The 10,350-nt window shown below is 48.1% G+C and overlaps 1 protein-coding gene across 11 annotated transcripts in view; it reads right to left on the reverse strand.

The window, feature by feature from the left end:
• Positions 1 to 10,350, reverse strand: part of LOC139227639 (transducin-like enhancer protein 3) — a 111,383-nt gene that overhangs the window by 22,926 nt on the left and 78,107 nt on the right. For all 11 annotated transcript variants that reach the window (XM_070858551.1, XM_070858550.1, XM_070858549.1 and 8 more), the window contains one exon: positions 8,974 to 8,990. In XM_070858551.1, coding sequence (XP_070714652.1) covers positions 8,974 to 8,990 — 17 coding nt within the window. The remainder of the gene's footprint in view (positions 1 to 8,973; positions 8,991 to 10,350) is intronic.

The raw sequence follows: 10,350 nt of genomic DNA on the forward strand, positions 1-10,350 counted from the left end.
GTCCCCGATGAAAAGTTACTGCAGAATCACGGACATAGAAGGGCATAGGGTGCTCTCCTGAATCACAATTCATCACCAAAATACACCTTGATCAGCGAGTCTGGGCATTACTGTTTACTACAGAACTCCTTTAGAACAACTTATATTTATATAGCACCTTTAACGTAATGAAACCCTAACCGTAACCCTAAATGCAGTCATATTAGGAGATTAAAAATTTGACACCGAGCCGCACAAGTAGAAATTAGTGCAGTTAAGGTAGGTTTTAAGGAGCGTCTTGAAGGAGGAGGGAGAGGTAGAGAGGCAGAGAGGTTTAGGCAGGTAGTTCCAGAACTTGGGGCCCAGGCAACAGAAGGCACGGCCACCGATGGTTGAGCGATTATAATCAGGGATGCTCAAGAGGGCAGAGTTAGAGGAGCGCAGACATCTCAGGGGGTTGTGGGGCTGGAGGAGATTACAGAGATAGGGAGGGGGGAGGACCATGGAGGGATTTGAAAATATGAGAATTTTGAAATCAAGGCATTGCTTAACCAGGAGCCAATGTAGGTCAGCCAGCATGGGGGTGATGGGTGAGCGGGACGGTGCAAGTTAGGACATGGGGCAGCAGAGTTTTGGGTCACCTCTAGTTTATGTAGGGTAGAATGTGGGAGGCCAGCCAGGAGTGTGTTGGAATAGTCAAGTCTAGAGGTAACAGACATGAATGAGGGTTTCAGCAGCAGATGAGCTGAGGCAGGGGCGGAGACGGGCGATGTTATGGAGGTGGAAATAGGGGGTCTTAGTTATGCCGCGGACATGTGGTGGAAGCTCAGAAATCACCCTCCTTTATCCATCAAATATTGCCAATAGATACAATGTCTGCTGGATAATGGAGCTCCATTTTATTCACTGCAAATTGGGCTCAATACACCTAGAAAGTTAGACATTCCAGACAACAGCAAATGCATTTATACTGCACCCTTAACGCAGTAAAGGCACTATATAAATGCAAGTCTTTCTTTCAACTGGTGCATCAAGCTCCACTGAACACTAAAAAGACTTGCACTTATATAGTACCTTTCACGACCATTGGATGTCTCAAAGCGCTTTACAGCCAATGACATACCTTTGGAGCGCAGTGACAGTTGTAATGTAGGAAAGATGGCAGCCAATTTGCACACAGCAAGCTCCCACAAACAGCAATGTGATAATGACCAGATAAGCTGTAGGCAGGAGTTCCCGTATTGGGTGTAGAGCAATCAGAAAGTTCCACCGAGAGTGTGTCACAGACACAGACCTCCCTCAGGGAGCAATGGTGAGGGTGTGGGGCAGAGGTAGGAGAGAGAGCCAGCAAGGATTCAGAGCAAAGAGGGCATGAACTGGTGATCATTTTGAGAAGAGAGCAAAGAAGCTACAGTCTGAGCGGACTAGAATGACTAACTGTGCCAGCCGTGGCTCAGTGGGCAGCACACTCGCCTCGGAGTCAGAAGGTTGTGGGTTCAAGTCCCAGGAACTTGAGCACAAAAATCTAGGCTGACACTCCAGTGCAGTGCTGAGGGAGCGCCGCACTGTCGTAGGTGCCGTCTTTCACATGAGACGTTAAACAGAGGCCCCGTCTGCTCTCTCAGGTAGGCGTAGAAGATCCCACGTCGCTATTTCAAAGAAGAGCAGGGGAGTTATCCCCGGCGTCCTGGGGGCCAATATTTATCCCTCAATCAACATAACAAAAACAGATGATCTGGTCATTATCACATTGCTGTTTATGGGAGCTTGCTGTGTGCAAATTGGCTGCCGCGTTTCCCACATTACAACAGTGACCACACTCCAAAAGTACTTCATTGGCTGTAAAGCGCTTCGAGATGTCCGGTGGTTGTGTAAAGGTGCTATATAAATGCAAGTCTTTTAGAATCAGCCTATATACACTTTTAAAAAAAAAAAATATGCCTCATGATAGAACTGTTGGAAGCCAGAGGGTAAAGACACGCCGCGAGGTATACACAGCGCCTTGTAGGATATTCCCACGTCTCCATGAATAAAAATGTGCCGTTGTTTTTTTTGTTGTTGAAAAAGGCAAGTTAGCTGGGGATTAAAAGCTAGATTCAAACTGCCAAGCACTTGCAACAGAAAGACTCTCTCTAAGCAATTCAGCTTGTTACAGAAAGCCAAGCCAAGCTGTGAAGACTGAACAGACGTTTCATCATTGAACTCTTCAATAAAAAGTGACGGGGGGGTTGGGGGGAGCCCCCAAATAAGCAAGGTTTCAGCCTCTATTCAACTCCTTCCAGAAAAGCGCTCAGCCAGCTCAACAAAGGGAAGGGCTTTCACCCGGAGACTGTAACACAAGCCAACATTAGGCCCAACAACTGGCTCGTCGGCTGTGCTTTACATCAAACAGCAACTCATTTATTTCCAAACTGCTGCAGGTACAGGAGGCGGCGATTCAAGAGCGGACCTCCTGAAAGGTCCTCGGTGGGAGCTGCCCGGGGTGAATTGCTGAAGGTGCAAAGGCATGAAAAGAATGTCACAAGCTGCTTTCTGAGAGAGAGCGAGAGAGAAAAAAAAAACATGGGCCTCGTCTGCAGTTCCCAAAGAGGCAGCTATTCGGCGAGGCCAAGTGGAAATAATAAGTGTTCTCTAAGCTGCTTCACTGTGCTCTTCATTCTCCCTGTGAAAGGGGAGGAGGAGAGGGGGTGAAGTACTCCATAGTTCTCCCTGGCACAGATAAGTAGCAATGGGCAGGACCAGGCCTTTCTTCCCAGCCAGTCAAGCTGAGAGAAAGCTGTGGATACCAGAAAATCGTGTCAAGCATTTAGAGGAATCGATCCATTCAGTCCTTCACTGGCACAGGGCCAACTAACTAAATATTATTTCTGCTCCGGCAGACTTTAAAAAAAATGTTTTTTCAATTTTTATGAATGAATCTCTCTCTGGAGATCGTGGCCTGTTCTAATATGGTTTTATAGGGCTGTTTCTTTTAAAAAAAAATTTTGTGACCGCACATAAATGATGGACAGCCCCGGACACCGAATGCGCTTCTCTTTTTATCTGCGGGTTTAAAAAAAATCGTTCTAAAGGGCCGCTTGTTTCTTCCACCCCCGCCACCCCACCCACCCTCGCTCGCTCACTCCCTCCCTCCTCCTGCTGCAAGAGCCTTTGTGCAAAGTGACACTAGGAAATCAGTATGAACTAGGGGATTTGAACGTCAACTCTCGCCAACATGCCTCAAACGCCGCACAAAGGCTCCTGTCCCAGCCCCAGGGCCGTACAATAGCCAGAGTCCTTCTTTGCATTAAAGCAAGCTTTGTGTCAGAAGAGAAATCACATTAAATGCATATCCAGGAATGCTTTCTTTCCAGGAATCCGCTTCGGATTCCCACATGCCGCATGTAAACAACAAAAATAAAAGGCGCCGGAAGATATTCACGGTCCACATTAAAATTCAAGTGAGAAGCTCCCCCCCCTCCCTGGGCTGTGTCGAGGTGAATCGCTGATCTGACAACATGCTGGAAGGCTCCTTTGTAAGCCATTCAATGCTCTCCATAGGCAACATGCACTTGCCAAATAGGTTGGACAAGCACTCAGCTCCCAGACCCCTGCTAACGCCCGCTCCATCACCAGCTGTTGGAGATGCTCAACCACCAACAGCGTTGTCAGCTCAGCTGGCACCAGTCTTGGCTCCGAAGGATGCAGCCCGCATCAGGTGCCAGCCGTGGCTCAGTGGGCAGCACTCTCGCCTCAGAGTCAGAAGGTTGTGGGTTCAAGTCCCACTCCAGGGACTTGAGCACATAAATCTAGGCTGCAATGCTGCACGGTCAGAGGTACCGTCAAACCAAAGCCCCGTCTACCCTCTCGGGTGGACTTTAAAGATCCCACGGCACTATTTCGAAGAAGAGCAGGGGAGTTATCCCAGTATCCTGGGGCCAATATTTATCCCTCAATCAACATAACAAAAAATAGATTATCTGATCATCATCACATTGCTGTTTGTGGGAGCTTGCTGTGCGCAACTTGGCTGCCACGTTTCCCACATTACAACAGTGACTACACTCCAAAAGTGCTTCATTGGCTGTAAAGCGCTTTGGGACATCTGGCGGCCATGAAAGGCGCTATTTAAATCTAAGTCTTTCTTTCAAGAACAGAGCACATAACTACTACAGCAGCAACACTCATTTCACACAGCTCCTTCAAAGTAGTGAAACATCCCAAGGCAAACATCAAGCAACATTCGACACAGAGGACATATTGGGACAGGTGACCAAACGCTTGGTCCAAGAGGTTAGGCTTTCAGGAGCATCTTGAAGGACGAGGGAGTCTATGCAACTGTCTGGAGAGATGTGTCAAGGGCGGTAGAAGTTTGGAACTTTTTCCGCAAGCTGCAATTGATGCTAGATCAATTGTTAATTTTAAAATCGAAGATTGATAGATTTGTGTAAAGGTATTAAGGGATTATGGATCAACCGCGGGTATGTGGAGTTAGGTCGCCTCCTGTTCCTATGTTAAATTACTGGTACCACCATCTGCCTTACTTTGAACACTCCCACAGAGTGATCACTCCGGACTCCTATTGGCCCCCGGTCTGGCAACACCCCGATTTTAAAATTCCCAGCTTAGTTTTTAAATCCCTCCATGGTCTCGTCCCCTTCCTATCTCTGCAAGCCCCTCCAGCCCCACAACTGCCCCGGACAGCTCTGCGCTCCTCCAATTCTGGCCTCTTGCGATTCTGCCATTTTCATCACCTCGCCTTCGGGGGCCAGGCCTTCAGCTTCCCAGGCCCCCTCCCCCTCCCCCCGAGCTCTGTAATTCCCTCCCTACATCTCTCCGCCTTCCTTTAAGGCGCTCCTTAAAACCCACCTCCCACCAGTCTCAATACCTACTTATGTGGCTCAGTGTTGAAGTTTTTTGTAAAACCGCTCCTGTAAAGTGCCTTGGGATGTTTTAGAGAAAGAAAGACTTGCATTTATATAGCGCCTTTCATGACCACCGGACGTCTCAAAGCGCTTTACAGCCAATGAAGTGCAGTCACTGTTGTAATGTGGGAAACGCGGCAGCCAATTAGCGCACAGCAAGCTCCCACACACAGCACTGTGACAATGACCAGATAATCTGTTTTAGTGATGTTGATTGAGGGATAAATACTGGCCCCAGGATACCGGGGATAACCCCCCTGCTCTTCTTCAAAATAGTGCCATCCACCTGAGAGAGCAGACGGGGCCTTGGTTTAACGTCTCATCCGAAAGACATTAAAGGCAATATATAAATGCGAAGTGTTGTTGAGTGGCCGTATTATGAAGAGGACAACTACATTCACAAAGCTACACCACAGCAAGGAGTTGGGGGGGGGGGGTGCGGAAAAAAGAAAAATAGGAAATTAGCGAGAAAATGAATAATTGGAAAAGAAAAAGATTGGACAAGGGGTTAAATGTCAGCTTGTCACACAGCAATAACTCAGGCCAAAGTCACAGTGTCAGCTACCTTGGGATAATAGAGCAGCCAGATCAAGAATAAAATGGCTTCTTAATCACAGGGGGATTTTTAGTTCTTCAGACTTGACTGCACGTATTCAGAGAACTCACTCATATGAAACACAAACGTGCATCGGCAGGATGAGCCATTTGAATGCTTCAAGCCCATCTAATAAATGGCTTACACGGCCAGTAAATGAACAGGCCAGCACAATCCACCATTTGTATTCCTGTGTTGATCTCGGGCAACAAACGGACAAATCCTCATCCTGAGCACAGCGAGTGGGGGGAGGGGGGGAGGAGAGGAGGCCAGTCTGTGGCACTCTAATGAAATGAAGGCATTGCTAATCTCCATGTAGTTTCATTTTAATAAGCTGCCCTCCGTGCAGAGAGCACTCACAGAAGTTGGGAAGGGGGGGGGGGCGGCAAAGGTAGACTTCGACAGAGACACAGAAACGAGACACTGAGGGAGACAGAAACACAGACACAGAGAGTGCGAGAGACAGAGAAAGAGAAAAAAAAAAGAGACAGAGACAGACAGAGAATGGCACTGGGTGAGCAAAGAGAATGAGTAAAGAGAAGCTAAAGTAAAAGGGAAAAAAAAAAAATTGAGCAAAAGGAAAATAAATTACAAACTGGCGTTTGATTACAGCATTCCCTGCGGATTTTAGACACAGCGAGACCTTGTTTAGATGTTTCGATCATGGGGAAATGTTTTCACAGAAAACGAAACCTCTCCAGCCGTGAAAGTACATTGCAAGAAAATGAGGGCAGTTGATGAAGACGAGATGCTTTCCCCGCCAGACACCAACAACCCCACTTGCACCAGACGGCTCGTCGGGCAATCCCGGGGCATCGTCTGCAAACACTCGGCAGGTCAGGCAGCGAGGAATCGCCACAGGTCGCTGACCTTTCCTCAGAGGCAGATCTGACCGGCAGCGTTGACCCCACCTCCTTCTCTCTGTCTGTGTGTCTGTCTGTCCACAGGCGCTGTCTGACCCGCTGAGTCTTTCCAGCATCTCCCAGCATTTTGCCATTTGTCCAATTATCTGTTTTGCCCAGAAAAACCACCATTCCTTTTTGCCCATCGTCCCTTTTGTCTCTCAATGGCCCAGAATTTCCGACGTCCCGGGTGCGTATGAAGTGCATACGGACCAGAGAAGGCATCGGAAAAGCCGGTTTGCAGCACACAATGCGCATGCACTGAAAACCGGCTTTTACGATCTGCCAAGCTGGAGCTCGACCGATGATCCGCAGATCGGGAGCGAGGACAGTTGTACGTGGAGGTTTGGGCTATTTACCCATATCTTGCACAGCAAATATCCGCAAAACTCTTGCGCCTGAAAAAGCAGGCGCTTGGCCAACTGTTACAGGTGTAAGAGTTTAAAAACATAGAAAAAACATTAAAATAAAAATATAAAAAGACACGTTAAAACCCTGCCCACTCAGACAATGTTATTTTAAACCTAACCCTAACATTTCTTTTAAAAATCAGGAATTTCTTTCTCTTTAAAAAACATGCGTAACATTTTTAATTTCTATTAGTTTGTTGTGTGAGGTGTTTTTAAAATGTTTTATGTAGTGTTTGTGCATTTTGGGGTTTTACTCATAGTAACAGTAGTTTCGTAATGTACGAATCTCCTATTACTATGAATGAGCAAATACTTACCTGTGATTGGGTGTCCAGGCCCACGTGACTCCTGCGGACGTCCCGCTGTGCACGTGCTGTGCGTCGCAGGGAGAGGTGGTCTGTGGATTGGGAGTACCAGCGGGCACAGCAGCTTCAGGTAAGTGCGCATTTTATTTCTATTCTTTATTGATTTGCCTGCGGGAAGCTCGCCTCGGAATTTCTGCCCCATTCGCTCCTGCCTCCCACCCAATCACAGACCTTCCCTTTGGTTCTTTCCTCCCTTGCACTTCCTTAAGAATCTGTTACATCTCAAACTTTTCCAGTCCTGACGAAGGGTCATAGACCCGAAAAGTTAACTCGGTTTCTCTCTCCAAGATGCAGCCTGACCCGCTGAGATTTCCAGCACTTTCTGGTTTTATAACCGCTCGCCCTTGATGCACTCAGCTAAAGGATCCTGTGGCTGAACACGGGCGGGGAGGGACAGGATGAGGGGGACAGAGGGGAGGGGTAGGACGGGCTCAGACGGGTCTAGAGCATTCAGATGAGAACCCGAGCCCCAAAACCAGCCAGATATACGACAGCGGCCTGGGCAGCAGCAGGTTGAGAGCACCAGTCCCAATCGAATCCCACTGATGGAGAATCAGGCCACCCGACAACAGCAGGAAAACCCCTCTCTAACGTGTACACCAGTGAACACAAGGACCGCAGAGGATTGAACACTCTGCAGTTCAAACCCTCCCCAAATCGGTACTTCACTCAATTCCATTTACAAAACTCATCAATCCACAACAAAATCTCCCATTTCATCCAAATTTTAACTCAACGTTTGAGACATTTAAAACCTTATTAACCCGGACCAAACACTTGTGCCAAAAGTCTAATGTTTCTGGAGACTGAACTGCAATTATCCAAAAGCAATAATGAAATATTAAAACAGAACCAAACCTTATAATAGAGAAACAAATTGTCACCAGTCATTGATCCAGACAGTGCCCCAGGGCCCAGCCTCAGTCGGTGCCGACTGACCTTATTTCAGCATCGCTATCTATAAGGGGAGCTATAATCAGAGGCAGCATTCCTTGCCTGGTGGGTGGTGGCAGAGAATGCCGGTCAGGACTCCCTTTCTGGATCTCTATCCAGCCACCTCCACTAGTGGATGACACGCTAGGATAGGGACCACATCAATCGCACTGCCCCAGTAGTCAAATAGCTTGCCAATGCACGCATGCACACACCCATACTCCTGGCAAATAGCAAACTTCTTCCGGAGAGGGGGGTGGGGGAAGGAGAGAGAGACAGAGACAGACAGACTGACTACAAACTTAATGCAACAAGAACATTTCCCTCTCCAAAGTTCTGCAGCCTAACCCGGCCCGAAGAGGAGCTTGGAATGTCGACAGGAAGAGCTGCCAACAAGAGACACTTTGTTGAGCCTTGGAGTTTGAGATAACGAAGTTTGATAAAGTCTACTAAAGTTAAAAATAGAGCCATGGCTGAGAGTGGGAGGTGCCTGTCCCCACACTGCTATCTGTCCAACTACAAACCCACTGCACTGATTTTAGTGGCCGCCAATTCTCACCATGTTAGCCAGCACGCTTTGCACCGAGTGCTCTCGGCACAGACTTTATGGGGGGTGGGGGGAAAGAGAGGGGGCGCGGGGGGGGAAAAGAGGGGGGACGCGGGGAGGGGGAAGAGGTTGGGGAAAGGAATCAAAGCAAAGCCGTGTTTCCCACAATACAACAATAACTACACTCCAAAAGTACTTCATTGGCTGTAAAACAGACGTCTGGTGGCCATGAAAGGTGCTATATAAATGCACGTCTTTCTTTTTTCCCCAAAGCTGCTCCTGTAGCGCTATCTATCCGCGGTGCCAACAGACGAGACAGGGTGGGATTCAGTACTTACCACACTGGATTCTCTCTCTGGTGAAACACGAAGGAGCGGTGAGATCAGCAGTCAGGCGATGATAGGAGAAGAGGAACATGTGGGGAAACGAGGGAAGAGAGCAGCAGTTAGAATTCTCACAAACCAGAGAGAAACATCAGCCACAATCCAACTAACACCAAGGGAGCCACTATGGGGGTCAGCAACTCTGGTGGGGCAGTTTCCTGGAGGTTTCCTCACATGACCTGTTCCACCCCACCATTGGTCAATCCTCCAGGCTAACCCCCTTCCCACAGCCAATTGGAAAAGGAGCAGATGCTCTCGTTACCCAATTGGAAGATTCTTGAATGTCAGCGACAGTCTCTCCCCACCACCAGCTCCCCACCCCCCAATATTTGTATCACTCAAATGAAACTGTGGAAAGGAAAAGAAATGCAAACTATTTGATTCGAAGGCCCCTTTGGTTTTTCTCCTGGATTTTTTGCTCACGGCAGTGTGCTGGAGGTTAATATTTAATTCCTGGAGACTCTGGGCCAATCCTGGAGGGTTGGTGACCCAGTCCTGGTGGAGGTTAACTCCATTATTACCCAAGTAGCGGACGTTTAATCGTGGGATCTCCGAAGAAGCCCAACTGTAACAAGGGGAAGGGAACCTGCCATTCTTGCCCGTGCTTGGCCTATGTGACTAGTTCCACGCCAACGTGTCTGGCGTTTACCCGCCCCAGCAAGTCACTTGGTCGCATCAAACCAATACTGGTTTTGGCAAGGACGGCAGTTCACCTCCACCTCCTCAGGACAACCAGAGACTGGGCACTGAACGCTGGCCTCTCTAGCGATGCCTACGTCCCTGAGCGTCAATCAAAAAAATATATAGGTGTCCTTCCCATGAGAAAGTATCGAACTGTTCTCTCTCTGGGATTTGTACTCAATATATGCTCCAGTGAGGATGCTCACAGGTTGGTAGAGCTGTTGACTTGGGAGGGGCTTAGCCAGTCATGTGATGTCCACAAGGCTCAATAAAACCCCGGCCAGTTGGGTTTGGGGGATCCACGATGAGGCAGGTGGTTGTGAGCCTGGTAGATGAACTGCTAATGTGTAGTGTGATTGTTAAACCTTTGCTAATAAACCAACTAGTTCTTAATTCTTAAGCAACGAACCCATGAAGCAAATACATTACACATTCCAAATTTCACATCGTTGAATCTTAGTGGAGAAGGGGGACCATTCGGCCCATCGTGGCTGTTTAACCGAGCAATGTGAAGAACAATTTAATCCCACTCCCCGGTTTTGCCCCATAACCTTGTACATTGGTCCTCCTCAAATACATGTCCAATGGCTTTTGCTTGGTTCAGAGTTTCCCAATGCATTGGGAAATGGAACAGGCAGAGCGAGTGCCAAG

This window comes from Pristiophorus japonicus, chromosome 17 (genome assembly GCF_044704955.1).
Source record: "Pristiophorus japonicus isolate sPriJap1 chromosome 17, sPriJap1.hap1, whole genome shotgun sequence".
Classification (NCBI taxonomy): Eukaryota; Metazoa; Chordata; class Chondrichthyes; family Pristiophoridae; genus Pristiophorus; species Pristiophorus japonicus.